Source organism: Podarcis muralis, chromosome 12, assembly GCF_964188315.1.
Source record: "Podarcis muralis chromosome 12, rPodMur119.hap1.1, whole genome shotgun sequence".
NCBI classification, from domain to species: Eukaryota; Metazoa; Chordata; class Lepidosauria; order Squamata; family Lacertidae; genus Podarcis; species Podarcis muralis.
In genome coordinates, this window is record NC_135666.1 from 27,731,535 (window position 1) to 27,754,938 (window position 23,404).

At 41.7% G+C, this 23,404-nt stretch overlaps 2 protein-coding genes across 15 annotated transcripts in view; one reads left to right on the forward strand and one right to left on the reverse strand.

The window, feature by feature from the left end:
• Nucleotides 1-11,960, forward strand: part of AKAP9 (A-kinase anchoring protein 9) — a 100,799-nt gene extending 88,839 nt beyond the window's left edge. For all 14 annotated transcript variants that reach the window (XM_077936929.1, XM_028750228.2, XM_077936928.1 and 11 more), the window contains 12 exons: nucleotides 133-328; nucleotides 1,123-1,273; nucleotides 2,110-2,778; nucleotides 3,511-3,716; nucleotides 5,480-5,591; nucleotides 6,055-6,231; nucleotides 7,252-7,452; nucleotides 8,362-8,594; nucleotides 9,326-9,411; nucleotides 10,020-10,143; nucleotides 11,101-11,240; nucleotides 11,393-11,960. In XM_077936929.1, the coding sequence (XP_077793055.1) occupies nucleotides 133-328; nucleotides 1,123-1,273; nucleotides 2,110-2,778; nucleotides 3,511-3,716; nucleotides 5,480-5,591; nucleotides 6,055-6,231; nucleotides 7,252-7,452; nucleotides 8,362-8,594; nucleotides 9,326-9,411; nucleotides 10,020-10,143; nucleotides 11,101-11,240; nucleotides 11,393-11,436 (2,339 nt within the window). In that variant the 3' untranslated portion in view covers nucleotides 11,437-11,960. The remainder of the gene's footprint in view (nucleotides 1-132; nucleotides 329-1,122; nucleotides 1,274-2,109; nucleotides 2,779-3,510; nucleotides 3,717-5,479; nucleotides 5,592-6,054; nucleotides 6,232-7,251; nucleotides 7,453-8,361; nucleotides 8,595-9,325; nucleotides 9,412-10,019; nucleotides 10,144-11,100; nucleotides 11,241-11,392) is intronic.
• Nucleotides 11,961-12,747: 787 nt separating this feature from the next.
• On the reverse strand, nucleotides 12,748-22,999 carry CYP51A1 (cytochrome P450 family 51 subfamily A member 1). The gene is made up of 10 exons (XM_028750230.2): nucleotides 22,754-22,999; nucleotides 22,162-22,260; nucleotides 20,825-21,001; nucleotides 19,709-19,835; nucleotides 18,409-18,583; nucleotides 17,130-17,249; nucleotides 16,552-16,747; nucleotides 15,559-15,654; nucleotides 13,730-13,898; nucleotides 12,748-13,282 (listed from the first exon to the last, which is right to left on the reverse strand). The coding sequence occupies exons 1-10, from the start codon at nucleotides 22,916-22,918 to the stop codon at nucleotides 13,095-13,097; spliced, it is 1,512 nt and encodes a 503-aa protein (XP_028606063.2). The 5' UTR covers nucleotides 22,919-22,999; the 3' UTR covers nucleotides 12,748-13,094.
• Nucleotides 23,000-23,404: the final 405 nt, after the last annotated feature.

Genomic DNA, 23,404 nt, shown 5'->3' on the forward strand with positions numbered 1-23,404 from the left:
ACCATTTGTTGAAACGTGTTTTATAAATGGTATATTGGACTTGCTACAGCCATTTGCTCAGGGCGTTTTTTCCGATCATAAAGGATTAGTGTGTATAGTCAGTTACTTATTGTTTGACTGTATATTCTCTAGAATTGTTGGGGTACAACATGGAAGTGCAAATGGAGCTTAGTAATATAAAGGACAAAGCAGCTGAGGTTCAGGAGCAGCTGAATTCTGAGAGGGTGATGGTTGCAGAACTGAAGAATGAACTTGGACAGACTAAACTGGAACTGGAAACTACACTGAAAGCCCAGCATAAGCACTTAAGAGATCTGGAAGCCATCAGGTGAGATTCTCATTGGCTGGGTCCTATAATAAATCTGAAGTTTAATGTCAATATAAATTATATATCCATAAGTTTTTATACAAAGTCAGTTTGACTTCTCTGGTTTTTAATTATAGAAAAAACCAATGACCTCTAACTGTAATAGCTATAATAGCTAATGTGGTATGAGGTTGGTTATTTAATCTGTTTAATTACTTAAATCAGGGCTTATTCACACTGAGCTTTTTCTACTCTTTCCAGGCACAGTCTGTGCTTTAAAGCTCCATGTTTTAGCATCCTTTTTTTCTTTTCTTTTCTTTTTTTCACTCCAGAGCTTTGCCTGCGAAAACCTACTCTTTAAAGGTCAATCAGAGAAAATAGCAATCCACAGATACCTGAATTAACGCTTGCTATGATTGACCACTAAAGAGCGGGTTTACATGGGGAAACATCTGTGGCACAAAAAACCCTGGAAAGAGGGGCAAAAGGTAAGGGTGGATAATCCCTTAGATTGACTTGCCTCGTTTTGCTGACGCTTAAGAAAAAATATTCTACAAGGAACAACATGTTAACTCCACAAACACCAAGGGTTGGGATGATGTCGAATTAGTGGACAAGGAAGGATTCAGTACATCCTAAACAAATGTCCACCCCCCATTACTATTAGGAGGCAAAGATGAAATTGACAACCTAATGTTTCCCTTTTAACATGTAGTTTCACACTTAGTGTCCACACACGTGTGAATAATTTATCCTGTTCTAGTTACTTTCTTGAAAAAGGTTTATAAAGGCAACCTTGTCTTGACTTTTGTCAGAAACGAACTTAAGGGGAAAGCAGCTGAATTAGATTTGCTCAAGGACACCATGGCAAGTGAACAGAAGAAATCAAGAGAGCTTCAATGGGCGTTGGAGAAAGAAAGGGCTAAAATAGAACGCAGTGAAGAAAGAGGAAAAGAAGAGCTTGAGGTAACAGTTCTTGACCCTTAAAACATTCTGAGCGTGCGGAATGTAGTTATACAGAGCTATAGATTTTATCTAACTAAATAATGATGCAGCAAGCAAGGTGTGGAAGTAGAAGCGTTGCACTGACTGACAGTGTGTGGCCTTGTGTGTTTCAGTACCTGAAGCCATATGTTCATCCTTTTAGGGACATGAGAAGCAGTCTTACGCAAAGTCGGACTTTTTATTTGTCCATCTAATTCAGTATTGTCCACTCTAACTAGCAGTAGCTCTTTAGAGTGTCAGGCAGTGGTCTTTTATATTGCTATATCTGAGCCATTTAACTGGTGATGCCTGGAAGTAAGCCCTTGACCTTGTGCATACAAGGAATGTGTTCCAGCATGCTAGTCTCTCCCATGATGGACCGTATACTTCTAATAAGTATGTGAACTATTCCTCCACCTCTTCCTTTTTACCAAGTTTAAATCTACTTGGCTGCCAAATGATGCCTGAGGTTTTTTGATATGCCAGCAGGTGGGAGTCTGAATCCCTTCAAGTTGTCAGAAATAAATTTACATTTCAGCACATTCTCAGTAGGCACCAAAAAGACAGCAGAGGACTTTCTTCTTTTAACAAGACTTTTAAGCTGAGATATTTGCAGGTCTGCATCTGTAATATGTACCTTAATCCTTTTTATTGGAGTCGGGGGGATATTTAATGAAGAGACTCCAGCATTAGGTTAAGCCCTGAATTAGAATCACATCTAGTAAGATCTTCTTCAGCCCCAGTAGTGTCAACATTCAAGTTGTATTTTCAGATTCATTCAGACAGTTGTGTATGATTTTCTTTTTTCCTTTTGGAAGGATTTGAAATATTCCCTTGAAAATGAGAAACAAAAAGTTGCGGAACTGAGTAATCTTTTGGAGCTGGAGAGAGAGCTGTCAACTGATTTGCAAAAGAAGATCCAGTCCCAAGAAACGTTGAATGCAGCCCAGTTGTCCCAGGAGCGCAGCTGTAACTCTGAGCTTCAGGTACTTCTGGAATCTGAGAGATTCAGGGTTCTTGAGATAAACAGTGCCCTAGAAAGGGAGAAAGAGTTTTGTGCCCAGCTTCAGGCAGCTGACCAGAAAAGTCAGGATGGAACTCTTACACCAGCTGAAGAATTACTCCAGGATCTGCAAAAACAACTGGACGAAAAGCATGACTGTATAGTTGCCCTGGTTAGCGAAACTGAGAAATATAAATTGGAAGTTGTGCAATTGAAACAACAGATGGAAAAGGAGAGGCAGGTGCAAAGAAAAGCTCTACAGACTGAGCAAGATGCTAACATCCTGGCACAGAAAAAAGTACACGAATTGGAATCCAAGGTAGAAGATCTTCAGTGGCAGCTTGGGGAGAAGAGACAACAGGTTCATCAGCTGCAATGTGAGGAAAAGAAATTGCAAGAAACAATCCAAGAATTGCAGCAAAGAGAACAGAGAGAAGAGCCGGGAGTAAAAGTGGAAAAAGCAGTATGTCAGAATCTAAATGAGGTATGGTAGCTTTTAGAACATAAAGTTCAAAATTGCAAGTGATTTTAATTGCCCGATAAAATTGGTAATTTCTAGATCATTGAGTCTTAACTGCATGAATCAAAATTGCTTTTCATTGGGGGGAATGAAGGACAATGAAAGCAAAATTTTAGGTATTTCATTAAGCTCTCCTAGCATTTGTCAAAAATTGCTATGGCGAATGCTAATAAATTTCATTAAGATAATTCATGCTCTGCCCTTCCACTGTGCTCAGGGCAGCTTACAAGAAGTTTAAATCTACTAAAAAGGGGAAAAGAAAAGACCAATAAAAGCCAGCAACAGTTACAGATAACAATAGCTCAAAAATAAGTAGGATCGTTTTTAAAAACAGCACCTAAAAGTTTGTGAGGTGCTTAACTTCATCTAAGCCAGTTATACAGTGGTCAAGGATATTTCATATATTGTTATGTAGCTAATGTCCTTGTACATGTTGTATACCTATTTGAAAATTATTTTCTAAATAGCCTTGCGTCATGAAGAATGCAGCTTGAAGCTACTAATAGTTGGGTTGGTTTTTTTTTATGCAGCCTTTATTTAAATGAAATCACCATTTGTTCTTTGTAATTATGCAAATTGGTATATTTTAATGTTACATGTCTAAGATAGTCCTATCAGTCCTTTCATTTAATTCAATAATAGGATTTTGTACTAAATAAGGAAATTCAATCTCTCCCCCCACACTTGCATGTACAGACTACTAGGGATACATCTAATGAGCGAACCAGAAAGTGGGTTTTCCAGCAGAAAATTGGAGGAGTTGAAACAAAAGAATTGTCCTATTCTGCCCTAGTTGGCATAGGAGATGCTACCAAGGAATCTCAAGATCTGCAGATGATTGGACAGAAGCTTATAAGTGTGTCTTCCACATTGAAACATCTGGCTAACAAAGCTGCCCAAAGGTTAGAGTGATTTCTTACTACTGACAATAACTGGATGTTCAGAAACCAATGACTCAGCTTACCCTTTTATTGTTAAGGTGGTCGGCTCTTTTATATTAGCAGCGTGCCACACTTTGGGGGTTGTGGAATTTAATTGACTGTGTTCACTTTGCGACAAAGATCCTCCCTTTGTTTCAGAAGGAGATAACGTGCTTTTGTGATTGACATCAGAAAAGTGCTATCCTTTTGGGGTTAGGTCATTCTGAATGTAAACTTTGGCTACCTACCAATGCCAAAATGTATGAATCGCCTGCTTAAATACGAGGAGGTAAAATATTTTGTTGACTGAGGTGGAGCAGCCCATTCCAAGATGCACAGAGTCGTACATTTTATTCACAGGAGTCCCACTGAAATAAATAAACATGACTAAGTTGGGTCCATTAGTTTCAATAGATCTCCTTTGAGTGCAACTTAGCTAAATACAGTCATGCTTTGGTTCACAAATGCCTTGCGAGTCAAACGTTTTGGCTCCCGAACGCCACAAACCTGAAAGTGAGTGTTCCGGTTTGCGAACATTCTTTGGAACCCTGATGTCCGAGTGGCTCCCGCAACTTCCGGTTGAGTGCAGGAAGCTCCTGCAGCCAATCAGAAGCCGCACCTTGGTTTTTGAACGTTTTTGGAAGTCAAACGGACTTGTGCCGCTAAATTCCAGGGGTAATAACTTTAAAAGTAACAGTTTTCTTCCCTTTCATGATGTCCCAAATAAACTGCCTGAGTTGAAGCGGTTTGTGCAGAAGCAGACCATTATGGGTCCGTGTAGCCCAGGGAGGTTTACCATGGCAGGCAATGACTCTCTGGATCTCATGCAGAAATCATATCCTGTGTTGCTGCCCCATATGCTTTAACTAGAGATGATGGGGATCAAAACCAGGAATGGGACACAGGTGGCGCTGTGGTCTAAACCACTGAGCCTCTTGGGCTTGCTGATTGGAAGGTTGGCAGTTCGGATCCCCACAGTGGAGTGAGCTCCTGTTGCTCTCTCCCAGCTCCTGCCAACCTCGCAGTTCGAAAGCATGCTAGTACAAGTAGATAAATAGGTACTGCTGTGGCAGGAAGGTAAACAGTGTTTCCGTGCGCTCTAGTTTCTGTCACGATGTTCCGTTGTTCCAGAAACGGTTTAGTCATGCTGGCCACATGACCCAGAAATCTGCCTGTGGACAAACACCAGCTCCCTTGGCCTGAAAGCAAGATGAGTGCTGCAACCTCATTGTCGTCATTGACTGGACTTAACTGTCCAGGGGTCCTTTATCCTTTTTTTATATATGAAATAAGTCAGGCATGTCCAAAGTCCGTTTTGGAGGCCTAATCCAGCCCACTGGTCGGTTTAATCCGGTCCCTGTGGCAATCTCCTGGGGTAAAACCCTTAAAAAAGCTCAACAACTGTGGTTGGCTCTCACACTTGTTCACTTCATCAAATCTGGCCCTCTTTGAATAAAGTTTGGACACCCCTGGTATAAGTTAAAGAACAGCTTTCCAGGAGAAAATGGCATAAATTCTTGAATAAAAGTTTTAATCTTCAGGACAGTGATGTAGACCATGAAGATGCCATAGCGTTTAGCCACAGTTTAGATTTGCAATTATTTTGTATTAATTTTATGTTAAAGAATTCTGAAAGCTAGACTACAGAAATGAAAACTAGGTACCAGTTCTTGCATTATGCTACATTTATACCTATATGCATACTGTTACTCTACCTAAATAACAGTTGTTTTTATTTATTCCAGATTACCTTTTGAAAAAGCAGATGATGATGGCTTTGTTGGAATACAAAATAACATTGAAGAAGTTATCTTGCAGTTACAAATGCTGTCTGGCTTGCCCAACCTGGAAGCAGAGGTGAGAGAAATTAGCACTTATTCAAGACATTTCTGATACAAAATGTCATAAGTATGTATGCCTGATAAATTAACGTGTGTATTCAAAACATGCTACATTTTCTGTGAATTCTGTACACATCGTTCTGTGGACATAGGTCCTGTTGAATTCTGCTGAAACTCAGTTTACCCTAGTATGGGACTCTATCCATTAAAAATTATTATTAATTTATTAAAAATATTTATTCCTGCCTTTCTGACTCCATACAGGGAGGTCAAGGTGGCTCCCAAGAGATCAAAATTTAGCAAAATAATAAAATAGGTATATTAATTTGTTTTATTTTGTTACATTGTTTCATGCAAGTTTTTCCAAAGCTGATTTAAAGAACAATTGTGAGTAGTCTTTTCCTGATCTTGTATAATTTAAAAAAAAATTCTTGGGAGCCAAACTGATCTACTCGAAAACTACTTGTTTTTCTATCTAGATAAGTTCAGACTTGCCACCCTCTGCTTCATTGACTGAAAGATTACTAAAACAGAATGCTGAATTGACTGGGTTTGTTAGCAGACTGAGCGAGGAGAAGAACAATCTGAGAAATGCAGTCATGAAACTGGAGGAGGAGCTTAGACGATACCAGCAGAGAGGCGCGTGTGGAGACTCGGTATGTTTCTACCTAATTTGAATATAAATAATCCTTCAGTTCACCTTAAGTACTCCTCCAGATGGACTGAGTCATACATCTCTTAAGCTGAGTGCATTGCAGTTAACTTGCACATTTTTAAACGCATGTTTTCCCAAATTTGGGTCTCCAGCTGTTTTTGGACTACAGTTCCCATCATCCCTGACCTGCTAGCTAGGAATGATGGGAGTTGTAGTCCAACAACAGATGGAGACCCAAGTATGGGAAACCCTGCCCTACTGGAATCAAGACCCATCTCATCACAGGGATGCCTGTTGGCTCTTCCTCTAGGTCACTCCTTTCCGTTGCCAGCTCACCTCTGGGCATAACACCCAGCTTTGTTCCCTCAATGGCTGGGACTAAATAACTTCACCATCCCTGCCCTTACCTTCTCCCACTTCTCCTGTGTCTCCTATATTCTGCTGTCTAGCAGCTGGCCATGCTCCTATCTTTCTCAGACTGTATCATTAAGAGTCCCCTATAGGATTTGAAGCCCTTCTGCCTTGTCTCGGGCAACAAGGTCCAGGAAATGAACCAGATCAATGGCTGCTTTCTCTCCCCCACCCGCCTCTTGCTTGGCTGTGTTTCCATGGGCACCAAATGACCGACCAGCTGAGGAGCTCTCTTGCGTTCTCTCTGCACTCATTAGCTGGCTGGTAAACAATGTTTAGGATCCTAGCAGGTTTAGGAAGCTTGCCCTATACAGAGTCAGACAGTTGGTCTGTATAGCTCATGAGTTTTGTCTATACCTACTGGCAATACCTTCAGGATTTCAGGCAGGGTTCTTTCCCTGCCCTACCTGGAGATGCTGGGGGATTGAGCTTCAGACTTTTTTTGCACACAAAGGAAGATGCTGTACCACCGAGCTACTGTCGTTTGCTGGAGGGGAGATTTAAACTTTTACTCCCCTCCTAGACCTGAGGAAGATGCCTCCCTGAAATTGGTGTTTGCCTTCTTGGTAGCGGTGGACTTAATTCTGCATTTCTTCTGAAATTTCACAAGACTTTCAGACTGTCGCTGAACAATGGAGGAAGTGTCGATACTCTCCTTGCTTCTGAAAGAGAGCTCTGGAACAAAGAGAAATTGATTCTGCAACAGTCCCTGAAGCAGGCCGAAGCAGAGCTGGCCAAACTGAGGGCAGAATTAAGGAATGAGGCTTTTCTGAGAGAACTGGGGTCAGATTCAGAAAATGCTGCTTTAAAGGTAAGAGGCCTTTCATCGCCTGCTGTTTGGACATTTTGTTCTATTGTTAAGAATATTACTTGATTTTTTCTTCTTGCATTAATCTGAGGCAAAATGCTTATTATTGCATTTATATCCCACCTTTTCTCCAAGAAGCTCAAGGTGGCCTTCATCATTCTCTCACTCGCCATTTTATCCTTGTAACAACTCTGTGTGGTAGCTTAGGCTGACAGACTGTGACTGGCCCAAACTCGATTCAAGGCTGTGGAGATTTGAGCCCTGGCCTGTCACATCCTAGTCTGCAAGAGCGGTAGACTCGTAATCTGGTGAACTGGGTTCGCTTCCCCGCTCCTCCACATGCAGCTGCTGGGTGACCTTGGGCCAGTCACACTTCTTTGAAGTCTCTCAGCCCCACTCACCTCACAGAGTGTTTGTTGTGGGGGAGGAAGGGAAAAGAGAATGTTAGCTGCTTTGAGACTCCTTAGGGTAGTGATAAAGCGGGATATCAAATCCAAATTCTTTTTCCTTTCCTTTCCTTTCCTTTCCTTTCCTTTCTTTTGTTTTTCTTCTGATTTTTCCTTCGGATAAATGAAAGGAAAAGGCCATTCTGCACTTGGTTGAAGTTCAGAGGAACAAGATCCTGCATTCAAGTGGAGCCTTTTCGCTTTGCCAGTTAAGGTTGAAGTTGCAGCTCCTCAAACTGCAATACGAACTTCAGGAGCTGCATGGGTAGTGGACAGGGCTGGGGAAGCTGTGGCCCTATCATCTCCAACCATTGGCCATACTGGCTGGGGCTGGTGAGAGTTGTAGTCCAACAAAATTCCCCATTCCTGGCCTAGGATAGGTGGAAAGAATGACCTCCATTCGGACATCAGACATGACAGAGAGTGCTATTTCTTAATACATTTTTTTATTTCCTTTCCTTTCTAGAGAATTTATGGCAGATATCTGAGAGCAGAGAGCTTTCGGAAGGCTCTCATATACCAGAAGAAATATTTGCTGCTCTTATTGGGCGGGTTTCAGGAGTGTGAAGACGCCACCTTATCCCTCCTTGCCAGAATGGGTGGGCAGCCTTCCTACACAGACCTAGAGGTGATCACCCGCCGTTCAAAGAGTTTCACTCGGTTCCGCTCAGCAGTTAGAGTATTAATCGCAATTTCAAGGTATGATACAGGACACTTGTTTTGTATAAAGTGAACCAAATACATGACCTGCATGTGTAAAGAAATAAAATGATGAAAGTAGGTGTCCACTCAATTTAAATCTGAGCCCCTGTGTCACTCCAAAGTTACGCATTACGGACAGAAAACAAATCAAGAGATTCTCTGGCATGTGTTCTACTTGCAGTACCTAAGGAAACATGATTCATTTTTCTCTCCTGAATGTCACTAATTGTACAACTTATTATTTAGTTTATCTATGTTTATATTCACAAAAAACAAGCCTACATTATTTTAAAAATGTATTAGAAAAACAGTGTTGAGGTGCAGTGCTGTGGTCCCTAGAAGTTCATCCCGAGGGACCTATGATCTTTCTCTGAAAGCAGAGAAAGAACTCAATTCCTGGAGGCCTCTTCATGCAGGAACCTTTGTGGCTGTCTCTTCTCCAAAGCTGATCAGGGAGACAGGCCAAGAGGCGGCTTTGAATCCTCAGCTCTCCTGATAAGTGAAAGCACAGCCCCCTCCCTTTGACACTGGGTGGCCTGAGATTGACAGCCCTCCAGATTTGGCACTTCTTTCCCACTGCCATTGGTTTGCTCTGCCCAGCAAGTTGCATTAGCTGATTTAGAGATTGGCTATGTAGACTGTTTCATGTGTCTATGGAGAATTCTAATCCTGTTGTTTGCATCAGAACTGTTTAGACAAGTCTTTCTTTGTTCATTTTCAAATTGCAGAATGAAGTTTCTAGTTCGTCGATGGCACCGAGTAACTGGTTATAGTTTAACAGGCATCAACAGAGATGGTTTTAGCCAGAACACAGGTAAATTTTTTTTTGACAGATTCCCTTTTAAGGCCTGGCAGTCCTAGAGACCAGTGTTTCATTTTTAAGGTTAGCAATGAGATAATTTTTCCCCAATAATTGGGGGAAATGTCCCTCAAAAACCAATTCAGAGAAGAGGGTGTGTGTGTATGTCTGTCATGCATATATAAGGATAGCTTTCTTGAAATCATTTGTTGGTGGTTCTCAGGTGATCTTAAAGTGACCACACCAGTGTTACCATGACCATCTTTTGGAGAGAGAGAAGAGTGTCTATAGTGTTGATTTGAGAAGAGAGTTTTGAACACAATATTTGAATGCTCAGCAAGCAAAGCCCAGAAATTATACTTTGACCTCTTTGGAAAGGCTCAGCTTCTGGGTTGTAAATTAAACAAAGCTTTGCGGGTTTAAGGTGATACTTCTAAGCCCTCATGGCTGCAGCATAGGCTGGAACGGTGACAGCATGATTTGTAAACAAGGCCACCCGCTTCAATGATTTTCACCCATAAGCTACAAGAAACAAGTTCATTAAATGCTGCTGGTGTGCAGAAATGGGAGTCTTTAATTTGCTGCTTCTCTTTAGCAGAAAGTTAATTTGTTTGTTTACATAGGTAATGACCTGCGACCGGATTCCTTCCCTGGTGGTCTGGAGCTCTTTGGAGAACATAGGCATTCATCTTACAGATCTAGATCAGAGCTGGAATCACTTAGATCTCCTCTAAGCTATCAGCATAGGTAAATATCAGTGTTTGTTCTTTACTTGCATGTCTGTGATGGGTTGCTGAAGCAAATTAGCATGTAGCTTCTATTTTCAGAGGTACTGGGTACAAAGCAAGCTAAGAGAGGCTGTCATCTTTATGCCATGTTTTGTGAACTTTGCTGGAAACGGAATGCTGGATCCTGACTTGACCAAGGAAGCCATTCCTCGGGCTGTCATGCATATATAAGGATATAAGGATGAATACTGGCTTACAAGGAGAGAAAATGCCAAAAATGCATGTCCCTTTCTCAAACACTAGAACTGGGTGGGGGGGTTTCAACCAACAAAATGTATTGGTAGTAGAATCGGAGCAATTGAACATATGCTCTCTTGCACCACATAATCAATGAATGGATTTACCTACCACATACTACTGTGGCAAGGGCCAGTGACTTCCATAGCTTTTAAAAGGGATCAGACAAATTCATAAATGGAATCTACACACCCCATTAAAGTCTGTGCACATTTTCAGTACCAGATGCGGGAAGGCAGAATTGACCTTTGCGTCCTGCTTATGGACTTCCCAGTGGCTTGTAATTGGCTACAGTTGGAAACAGGATGACTGGCTAGTTGGACCTTTGATCTGATCAACCCAATACTCCGTGTCAGAATTTAGATTGGAAGCTGCTTGGGGAGGGAGCTGCCCTCTTGTACTCTTGTTATTTTATATAGCATCGTCAGAGTGCCTGGTGCTTCACAGCCAGCAGGGAAGTTATTATGGCTTTTACAGAAGGATCAGCATAAATGCCTGAGGATTGTATATTGACATACCCGTTGCACTTGTTTGGCGTAGTTTCTGTATCGTATCTTTGTATGATTCAGTAATCATGAACAGGGTTTTGCTTATTTTGCAGTATTTGTCGCATTCTACAACCTGAAGGCACTTTACAACACCAGCTGACCTCTTTTGTTGCTTCTCTCTCCATTCTAAGGTACCAGGGCATCCACACCGATTTAAGCCCAGTCTCCCTCGCATGTTCTCAGCTGCAGAATTATGATCCTGACAGGGCTTTAACAGATTATATCAACCGCCTGGAGGCTCTGCAGAGGCGGCTTGGCAGTGTACAGTCAGGTAAACGTTGCTCTTTTGAAATTATTGCACTCCAGTTTGTATTTCTGTAAACAACTGCTGTTCACACCGATCGTTGTGCTAATTTCAGGAAGTCTGTTAGTGTCAAAGCCGCACCACCACCACCCACTAATGTGTTTCATTTTGGCCCACAGCACCTGCTTCATACACTCAACTGCATTCTGGTATCAGAAGATAATCCTTGTGACCTTTTTCACCGCTGGTAGTGATATCAGATGAAATGCCTTTTGCAACTCTGCTGCTGCTGCTGCTGTGCTTTTCGTATGTGTATATTGTGGGACCAACATGAACACAGCTCAATGATTGTATGCAGTTCACCATGCTGGCATCTTCACCAAGACTGGAACTTATGTATATAGGCACTTTTTGTGGACATTTGAAACCGATCATTAAATTTCATGTATATTTGTGGAATGCTAATTTAAACAATTAAATTATTTAAAGTGTATTTATCAGGCGGTTTGAGAGGTTGAAATGTTTATGTCTTGAGATTGCCGAGTGTGTAGCTCCCAAGTGTGCACAACAGTTTCTGATAAGGCTATAAGTGAAGGACTTTTCATGATTTTATCCTATTTGCTACTGGCACTGCAGAGAAAAAATATCACCCGTAGAGACCTATTTTTGTAAAGGTAGAAGTTTTGAATTTTATGGGTATTTTGTCAAAGTACTGAAATAAAGATGATTTCATCCTTTTAAATGTGACTTGTGTTCAAAATTTATTTTGAAACTTTATGTCTGCTGGAAAAAAAACCATTCTTCTGACTAGCTACAAGAATACTGTTTTTAAGGCGCTACAACATTTTTATTGTTACAGGTGGTTCCCCATTTACACGGGGGTTATGTTCCGGGCCCCCACATGCATACATGAAAATGTGCAAAATGGAAAACACCCTGGAGAGTCGTCCTTGCTCAGGAGACCTGCCCCAGTGGTCTCCTCGTGAGTCGGAGGGGAAGCGTCTTCCCTACGCATCAGCTGCCCGCCCAGCTTGTGTGTGCACGATCACGCACAAATAGAATATGGGGAGTTGCTTGTGCATTTGTGGGGAAGGGGGAGAATGTCTGATTCTCAGGTGTGAACAAGTCACCTGGTTGTTCCTCTATTCTACTCCCAGTCCATACTGAGGGCACTACACCCATGAGAGCCTTCTGCTTTCTTCCAAAACTGCTTGCACACCAAGATAAGACACCGTGTAAGTAAAAATGTTCTGCGCTAGTAACATATGATAAAGATCTAAAGTATTAATCTCAACCCAATTGCCTAACTGTAAATTACATTAAAGGTGTCATTTTGGCATTGCCCAATTTAAAAACAAAGGGTTGCATCCAGTGCTTTGCAAGTGGAACTTTGCCACAGGCAGAAAGTCACCTCTGGAAAATAGTAACATCTATGATCTACAGCTCTCATGATTAGTCATCTTTGGCTTAATCAGCATTCCACTAGACGAGGTTTTTTTACAAGTTTAGAGTGAAACTACTGGAGTCAATGAAGCAGGATCTTATTTTTTTATCCCAACATTTTAAAGAAACCAAAATACATTCTCATTAATCCATTTACATTTTAAAAACCTGTGGTTTGTATTTCTAAACCTACCAAAGATTAATAGTTTTCTTTTAAAAGGCACATATATTAGAACACATTCACATTACAGAATCAGAAGTACAGGGTAAGAAATGATAGGAACATAAAAAGCAAACATCCCCACCCCCCACTTAGTACTCCCAATAGCACAAACTTTCCACACTTCTTCACAATACTATAGGCTAGGAACAGCCACTTCTTTTAACTGTCTTCACATAACTTGTACAGAAATGTCCCTTCAGTTCAGCTGCAAGAAGCTATGTAGTGCTGTTTGATCTCCTTTTGTATCTAATGATAGGGTTAGTGGGTGTATGGATCATAGTTGTATAATTTATGGTAGGGAAGTAACCGTCCACCAAATCAAATTCATACAAACGCAGAAGCGTTGACCAAATTGTCTTAATTTGAATATAAGCAAAGTTCTCTCCAATACAACGATGACGACCTAAAAGAAAATTAAAAGTGTCTTTATTTTACATTTGCAAACATTATTGTACCACCAAGAAATTAGATCTGTATAAGGGAGCAATCCTAAATTCCTGGGGGGGGGGCTGAAGGGCCACAGGATGCCACAAAACTGGATGCCTGCAAACAAAACCCACCCATGCGGGTGTAACAAGGTCTGCTTCATGGGGACAAAAACGGGTTGCTGTGGGATAGGCCTTTAACCTGTTGGATCCTCAGTTACTGTTTATTAGCCAAGTGCCTGCATTTTCAAGAGATTAGCTAGAGACACTGATACTCTACTTTTCAAAACATGAGGACCGACAGAGGTGTCCATGCCGCAAATTAATTTTTTTAATTAAAGTCTTTTGCTTGCTTGTTTTTAAATGACTGAAGGTGGCAATGACTGTATCCCTTATTTACAGAACATCTACTACATCCAACTTACCAGCACCAAACGGCACATACGCAAACTTCTCTTTAGCTGCGGGGTTATCTTGGAGATAACGCTCTGGTTTGAAATCTACATTTTCTGTCCAACAATCCTTAAGTCTCTGATTGACAGTGGGAGATACACAAACTTGATGACCAGGTGGAATTGTATACCCAGCAACTGTCTAAAAGCAAGAAAACACTTTTATCAAGTGTACATTCAAATCCAACCCATCAAAAGTTTGGATAGTTGATTTACTAATACTATTCATGTACCACTCATATCATCAACAGAAATGTATTATCACTATCCCAGCTAAGGCAATTCTCTATGTTTGCTCAAGTTGTGGGACATCCAGCCTCCTATAACCAATATGCTTAAGTCTAATTAATGCATTGGGGTTAAGACCATAGCTTAAGCTGTCCTGTTTGGCTTAGCTAGGTCACTCCCCCTCTCACCTTGGGAGGAAGGGATCAAGCCTTTGTTCTTTCCATTCCAGCATGTGAACTCTACCAATAAGGGAGTCTAAGCTAGATGCTCCAAGCTCAGACCACATGGCTTAAGCCAGCCGCCTTGGTGTGTCTATACCAAATAATTTAGAAACACTACTTTAGAACCTAAGTTTTACTACCCCCTATTCTGACTACTGTATGGAAAAGCAGATGAATCTGTCTATTGAAGAGTTTATTAGTAAACCATTTTTTATTTACCAAACGTCTAGTCTTTTTCTGTGTTAAGTGAAGTGGGGAACTTTGGAAGCAACTTAGAATGGAATATTTTAAAGACCCAACAGCACTTTGCTGCGTGTTTTGTGGTCTTAAATCTCTGCTGGGGTTCTTTCACCAAAGAGTACTTATCCCGAACCTGAATCTTGGCATCCAGGGAATTCTCTTTTTGTATACCTAGTATATTTTATTACTTAACCAAAAACCAACGCAAGTATGTTGGGGCCTAAATGCAGAGCTGTTACTTTATACCAGGGTAGTTAACAAAGATGCTGAAATGTCCTTAAGATATTGCTTAGCACATCAGTAATCGGCCAACTGCTGGAAATAATTTAAGGCAAGCAGCAGTCCTGAACTCCTGGAAGAGCAGCAGAGAGGCTATAGGATAGCACAGGGTTTCTTCTCTGCAGTCAGAAAGGGAGGTCCAGCACTAGAGCCTTCCTTGTGGGAGTTAAAAGCTCCACCATAGCCACTCCTCTGCTGTTAGTGCTCCAAGGATGGTATTGAATGGAAAGGGGGCATGTTGTGGAAACCCTTAGTTCCTCTTTTACTTAGAAATCTTCAAACCAGCCACAACCCTACTCCCACCCTCAAGCTGATGTAGTTTGGGAGGGAGATTATTTCCACCCCAACCTTCCACCCTGGCCAGTATAAACACAGCAGGGCTTTGGAAGTAAGCATTAACTCATCTGCCACAAACTCCCTTCTTCTTCAACCCTGTCTCCAAGGACTACTTTGCCCATGTATTAAGTTTTAGGTACTACAACAACCTCAAACATAACTGTGTCTGCCCGGTTACTTTAACTGATGGCATCATTTAGAAGGGGAGAAATCAAGAGGTTAGAACTATTCCACCTTTTGTACTGTTATTTGTCAATAAAAGTAATGTTTGCAACTTCATATTGCTTTTGGAGCGTACCCTTCTGGTCAGTAGTGGCACCTTGACATCACTGCTACCTAGTTAGAAGGGGTGAGGTCAGAGTCACAGTTCACCAGCAGGAGTGAAGAAGAAGCAGCAATGGCAGGAAGGTGGCTCTGCCCCACCACACATTCCACTTACCACCTCATCAAGTATTATTTCTGCTTTAACATATCGCTGAAACAAACAAAGATTCTTACTTGGGGAGTTTTAGCCATCCTCATCATAGTCATTATAGGAGGTCGAAGTCTTAATGTTTCTTTCAAGCAAAGTTCCAGGAAAGTCATATCTTTGAGCTACAAATGAGTAAAAACAAACCTTGTCGGTTTTGTGCATATCTATACGGATAATGTCCTTTAGCGAAAGAAACATAATTTAGCATGAAGCTAAACAGCAGATCATTATCTTCCAGCAGAACTAAAGCAATTTAAAACACATTTTCCTCTATGTAATTGGAGAAAAAGAAACTACGTGTTGGCGTGTAATTTTACATTAGCATCCATAATACTGCTCAATCTTAACTCTGGTCCAAACTAACTCTCATTACACCTAGAATCATAGAATTGTTGGAAGGGACCTTCCCATCCAATCCCCTGCAATGCAGGAATCTTCTTGCCCGAAGTAGAACTTGAACCCATGACCCTAAGATTAAGAGTCACATGCTTTTACTGACTGAGCTAGGGCAAGGGTAGGAACCTCTCTAGCCCAGCGGGCCAGATAATTATCTTCACTCATCCTTATTCTGACCGATGGCAAGTGACCTCTTCTGCCTGCTACTTTACACAAGGCTTTCAAGGAGGTTCCTGAAGATCTGAGAAGCAGCTGATTGTCAGATGTTCAGAAACTCCATTCAAAGAACTGTGGAAAATAGCACTTTTGTAAATGGCTTTGCAGACATTGCCAATCAGTCTTGCCTGCAAGCTCCCTTTCAGCCATGACTCACCTTTACCTGCCCCACACCTGGCATCATATATTACATGCAGGGAAGGTGGACATGGCTTCGCCAAATAGCAAAGCCCCCCAATTTGCCCCCCCCCCCCCAATTTAGGGGATTTAACTTCACTCATAATTAAAAACCAAGAACTAAAAAGCCCTCTAAAAACCTGTTCTCTCAACTAATTCCACCTAAACATTTAAGGAACTTGCATGCATTCACACAGAAATGATTAAAAGGAATTACAGAACTTACAAACCTGGTCATAGCTTAATGAAGGCAAGTCTTCCCCACACACTGCTTTTTGCTCCCCATAACATCGCTCCTGGATTGATTTATCTCTAGCCAAAAAGAAGCCAAGCCAAGTGCTTGTAGTCGAAGATGTGTGCTGACCGGCCAACAGCAGCCCAATAAGCATCCCAGCAATTTCATCATCTGATAGGTAACGGCCATCTCTAGATTTTAAAAACAGACAACACAGGTCATATGTGCCACTTGAACAAGGAAGTCAAAAAACAGATTTCATGGACACAATCCTCTGGGTGGCTGCTGTTGTCCATTTCTGCTAAAACAAATTCAAATTAATTCAAGCAAAATACATAGAATCATTTCAGGATTGCTAGGACAATTTATTAGAAATATTCATACTGTGCCCTTCCACTGCATTTGCAGTGAGGGGCAGGGTTGGCACTGCAAAAAAGCCTGCTCTGCTTCGCATAAGTCAGGCTACTAGTTGCTCTGCTGCTATTTTATCTTCCTGAATAAAAAGTTGTTGGAAACTCAGAGCTGAAAAGACCTTCCTGGAACTAACAGCAACATGTTTGCTACATCACGTACTTGTAGGTAACATCCAGCAGTGTTTGAAGCATATCGTCCTCTCTTGCCAAAGACTTCCGTCGTTTCTGAATTATTTCATAAAAAATGGACTTTATCTTATTGTGGGCTCTATCTCTGCGCCTGAAATTAAAACAATCCATGTAAGTAACAGCGTGTTTAGAAGGGGAAAAAATTTATCTACAGGGTTTGAATTCTACATATCAGTTTCCAATTTCAACACGCATGCATGTTGCCTGCATTGCTCCTTAAAAGGCTGTATCAATTTACACAAACTTAAAAGACTAAATTGACCCTACAATTCTATACAAGAGTGTACTTACTGAGAGGCTAATGCATGGGTAGGCAAACTAAGGCCCAGGGGCCGGATCCGGCCCAATCGCCTTCTAAATCCGGCCTGTGGACGGTCCGGGAATCAGCATCTTTTTACACGTGTGCTTTTATTTAAACTGCATCTCTGGGTTATTAGTGGGGCATAGGAATTTGTTCATTTCCCCCCCAAAATATAGTCTGGCCCCCTACAAGGTCTGAGGGACAGTGGGCCGGCCCCCTGCTGAAAAAGTTTGCTGACCCCTGGGCTAATGTGATACTCCTACCTGAAAGGTGGGACTTTCTTTCAATACCTGACAAACACTGGCATGCTGAGAAACAAGCCACATTCTATTCTAGCACCAACAGTAATGGAGGCTTTGTTTTGGTTTAAATGGAGATTGCTCCCTTCTCATGCTGGTATTTCCCCTTTTGAAAACCAGGGCAAAACTGGCATAGAAAACAGTGGAATTTGGCGGACCTCCATGGGCTGGCAAGGGGCTGCACTGAAGCAGCTCCCACACCACATAAAGAGCAAAGAGGTCCTTAGGCAGGACTGACTCATACGTAGAATGTTGTGGCTATAGATTCGAAAATAAATGCTGTGAAACCAAATTAATATTTAAGCTAAATACTAAGTGTTCTGTTTTAGCAGCACTCAGTAAAGAAACAAAACATCAAGAAGTATAGTAGCGTAAACTGGAATTGAACTGAAACATTAGTGAGTATCTCAGGTTACTGAAACATTAGTTAAGTATCTCAGGTTACAGCACAACATAATTAATGTTAATCCCTGCTCCACCCTGAAGTACAACATCACTAAGACCAATTTAATTGACAGGGTTGCTGTGATGGTGTAACAAAGGAAAGAGAACTGCATAAAAAGCCCATAACTCCTTATGGAGGGCAGGATAAAATCTATAGAATGCATATCTGATTAACTAAATTCCCTGTTCATCACGTTTCTCAGTACCTGAAGCTGGGCAAAGGCAGCCAGCCTGGCAAAAGCCAAGCTGCATGAGAAAATCCCCCATCCAAATCGGCATAGAGCTGTGCTACCTTCTCGTCAAGAATGCTTCTTATCTCCTTCCCATGTAAACAGTGACTTGCTGTCAAAATTATTAGTTCTGAAAGTGCTGTAAACAAGTCTGTGCATAGAGGGAAAGAGTACATTAATGGGAATTCAGTAAATCAGAGGGAGAATTCAGGTTTACCATCAAAATGAACCTCAAAAATAAATGAACACAGTCCATTTTCGCCATGTGTGGCAGAAGCTACTGTTTCTAGATGCTGCAAATGGTTTTTACATGGAAAATAAAATAAAGTAAAAGGCAGCCGTAAAAGTACCTTGTAACCCTGTTATCTTGTGAGTATCTTACCTTTGTCTGTGGGAGAGGTTGTGTGACAGAATTTACTGAAGATTTCTTTTTTAAAAATACATTGTAAGGAATGGGCCAGACGAAATGTGCTGAAGCCAGATTTAGAGTTATCCATCCCACAGGGTTATAAAATCCCATCTAACTTGAGAGCCTACAACCTAGAAACTTCAGACCCATGAGCTACCGGTAAATCCATTCCTGACCACATGCTTTAATGAAATGTGCCATCAGGTTGTTTGAACAGAACTGGTTGCATGTGTATTTTCAGTCCTACATAGGGATGAAATAGCTCAAATTGGATGAAAACATCACACAAGGCTCACATTAATCCTAGAATAGGTTCTGAAAGTACTCCCTTTTCTTTCTTTCTTCTTTGTGTTTTATTTAGATCGGTTTTTGGCCTTGATAAAAAGATATTTGATATTAATCTTTGTATTCTTTTTCAAATTTCAATAAAATATTTTTTAAAAAAAATTAAAGTATACCCTTCAAACAATCATCTCAGGTCATTATAACAAGGAGGAAAAAGCAAAAACAGTCATCCATCACGATGGAGCCAATGAGTAGCCATTCACTACAATTTTTACTCAAGCAACGTGCATAGGGAAAAGCAGGAGGCAAACCTTCCAAACTCCTTTTCCATACCAGCACCAAAGCCTTATGCAAAAATAGGTCTGGAACTGAGCACATAGTGTTATTTTTCCTGCCATTTTTCTTTCATTATTTGTTGCCCATAAGATAGCAACTGGGTATTTTATTTGCCCTGAAGTTATTGATATAGGATTCTATACACCTAAGAAGTTACAAATAATGGATTGCAACCTGATACACCAACGCTTGTTCCAGAATGACCCAGGTCAAATAGAAGCACAACATTTCAACCTATATACTTACTTTTTTCTCCACTTTCCCCCCAAGTTTTAAAATATTCCATAGTTTCTTTTTCAATTATTGGTATATGGCTTTTAAACTGGCTTATGTTCAGCCCGGTTTTAAGCATCTTCTTCTGTTCCAGAAATACCTTTAAAAAGCAAAGAATGCTGTATTTACAAAATATTCAACTTGTATGTTTTAGGCATGAACTAGCAAAAAGGTAAGGTCTTGTTTGCCACTAATTTTAGTAGGAGAAAGTAAGGCACACATGCTCCACTTTCTTCCCACATCAGAATCAGTTTCACTTTGGCTGGCTTGTGCCAATAATACATTATAGAACTAATTGCAAAGATGGCAATTTTTCAGGACATAATAAGACAGACTGTGAAGCATTTACATATGCACAAAAAAACCGTCTTTATCCAAACCTTTTTTTATATAAAATGCCTTCAGGCTAATAACTTCTTTCTGAAGTGAACCATAAGTTAAACCAGGCATAGGCAAACTTGGCCCGCCATATATTTTTGGGACTACAATTCCCATTATCCCTGACCACTGGTCCTGTTAGCTAGGGATGATGGGAGTTGTAGTCCCAAAACATCTGGAGGGTCGAGTTTGCCTATGCTTTAGTTAAACTATAAAGTGATACAATGCACCCTGATAGAGTGTATCAGCAGTCCTGGAGTGGGTATTCAGCTATAAAATTGTACTATCTCCTATTTCATCTTCTTTAATTAGTTTGGCTAATTGTATTAGATTGAATATGGCAACAATACAGTAATTGAAGCTAACTCTGTTGTTTTGTTATTGCAGCAACTTGTTGTGTTCCATATGTATCATGAAAGTACAGTCATACCTCATGTTACGTGCACTTCATGTTACATTCTTTCAGGTTACATCCCGCGATGACCCGGAAGTATCAGAAAGGGTTACTTTCGGGTTTCGCTGCTCGCGCATGGGCAGAAGTGCAAAATGATGTCACGTGCATGCGCAGAAGCGGCAAATCGCAACCTGCGTGTGCGCTGATGCACCGCTGCGGGTTGCGTTCTTTTCATGTTGCGAACGGGCCTCCGGAACGGATCCCGTTCGCAACCAGAGGTACCACTGTAAATAAATTGAAATGGAAATAACACATACTGGGTTGGGTACATCATAAGCTACTCCCTTGCCAAAGACAGGTGTGGTTAGCCGTGAATACACATCTTCTGCATTCAAGTCTTCATTTTTACTGTTGAACAGCAGAGCAGCAGCATCACTACCCAGGAGATATGTAAACGTCTTCCCCACCATTGTGAAGCTAAATACAGGACCGTACTGTGGAGACAAACCGAGAAGGTAGGAAATGAAGGGGCAGGGAACAGAAGCGTACAAGAATGTGACTTTATTATCATACAGCAAAGATAGTGAGAATTTTCACTGAAATCCATAAAATGTATAGTAACTGCTTTAAAAAACATAAATAGCTGTATATAAGAAGCAAAAACAAAAACAAAAATGCATCTACCTAGACATCTACTGTGTCTAGGCTGCAACCTTAGGCACAATATACGGTAACTGTTTCACGAGGTAGTTGGGAGGATAAAATCAGAGTAGGATTACACAGTGCTTTGAGCTTCTTGGAAGGCAGAATATATGTATGTATGTATGTATGTATGTATGTATGTATGTAAATACTTCCAAGTAAACACTTAGACTTGAATTGCACATAATGTTTAAACTTGTTCAAGTAGACAGATGGGCAATGGCCAGACAAAGTAGACAATGGCCAGGGATTCACCAGGCCCACCCAATTATAATTCTACCCCACTCTTCTTCCCATAGAAAAAGTTATACTAACCACATGTAGATTATATGCATCTGTTCATGTCATTTAATATCCAAGGTTATTCATACCCAATGAAACCAGTACTTAGATTCCTTCTATCAATACCCCAAGCATGACTTAGTTGGATATTACCCTATGGTAGCTTTGGTTTTGAAAAGAGTGTTGTTGTTAACCACATCCCTGTTCACTCATTTACTACTAATGTGAATATTGATTTACCGGTAACTTACTGTTATTTTAGTTAAGATTTTGGGCAGACCATTATTATCACTCTGCACCAAATATTAGTCTCAATAGGCTAATATACTCAAATGCATAACCAATCATGAGAAGAACTCAGATCTCGAACCTCCATGATGAACCACAGAAACCCCAACACAAGATGAGGTGAAGCCACTTGGAGGAGGATTTAGGAGCTGATACAGAGAAAGAACTCAAACTGCACTTTTGCATTCTAAAATCTTCTAAAACAGCTTTTCATTTTTTAAAAGTAGCATCAAGGTTCTCATATTTGCATGGGATGCATGGCTGGCCTATGAGACTTCAGTCTTGGAATTTCATTCAGCTGAATATTTGAGCTCAAGGATTCTGAATAGTTGTGTTACTTTGGAGCCCTTACACTTATACCGCAAAATGATTATAGACTCACTTTTTCATAGGCGTTTTCCAAGAATTCGATAGGATTCTTCCCAAATGCAATCGCATGTCCCAAAAAGGGGACGTTCGACGAAATGTAAGGTGGGTAATTCTGAAGAAGAAGAAGAAAGCCTTTTGTTATATAGTTTAGCAAAAAGCAGCTCTCACTAAACTGTTTTCAGCACCGCGACCTAACCAACTGAGCTAACCAGCAAGGCTGGCTCTAAAAAAAAGGATGACAGATATTCAATGCTCCGCTTTGGATGGGAATCAGGAAACAGCACCGCCCCTATGAATCTCCACCTTTTCACCTACACGCATCTATAGAAATTAAAGAAATTAAATCTTTACTCTGATTTCTTTACTCTGATTTCTTCTCTGGAAACAAAACAAAGGCGCTTGAGGAAGGGGGATTTCTGCACAAGCACAGAGGGCCCTTGTTCCTCCTTTGGCTGCCCATTCCAAGGCGGCGGCTGCCTGGGCTTGGATGCAGCTGCTGCAAGGACCCGCCGCTTCCCCTCCCGCTGCCCAGGTTTGCTGCGACCCCAAACTACCGGCACGGGTCCAAGTTCTGCCCACCCAATGCCGCCCCCGCCGCGACCCACCTGGCCGGCGCTGGGCATCTTCTTCTGCCGGGAGCCGAGCTGCAGCAAATATCCCAAGCCGAGGGCGAAAGCGGAGGCGGCCAGCAAGAGGGAGAGCGGGCTCCCAGCAGCCGCCTTCTCCAGTAGGGAGTAGCCCGCTTCCAGCAAGCTCGGCGCCGCCATCATCCTCCCGGCTCTGAGGCACACAGGACCAGGACCGACGGGGACTCGGACGCCGAGAGAAGCCGGGCGGAGGGGCGTGGCCTATCCTCCGCCGGCGGGAGCTGGGCCGATCTCTGCCCATCTGACGAACGCGGCGCGGAGGCCAATCGGCGAGCGCGCCGCCACAGGGTGACCGCGGCGGCGGCGCAGCGGTTGGAGGAGGCGGACGCTGAGGCGCCCTGAGGTAGGGTGAGGCGGGCGTTTTCCCAAACTGTCTCCCATAATAATCTCAACCCCATGATAAGAGGTCGGGGTGCTGCACCTGTGGAGAAAAGGAGACGGAGCCATGCTTAGTAGCCAAAAGGGCACAGGCGGAGGAGCCCCCCCACCCCCACCCGGGTGGCTTATTTCATCTGCAGTCCTGATAAACCTTTCGTCTCTATGCTGTGAGAAGCTTCTATTGATTCTTTCTTTATATATCCAAAACAAAAAAAATTCCTTCCAGTAGCA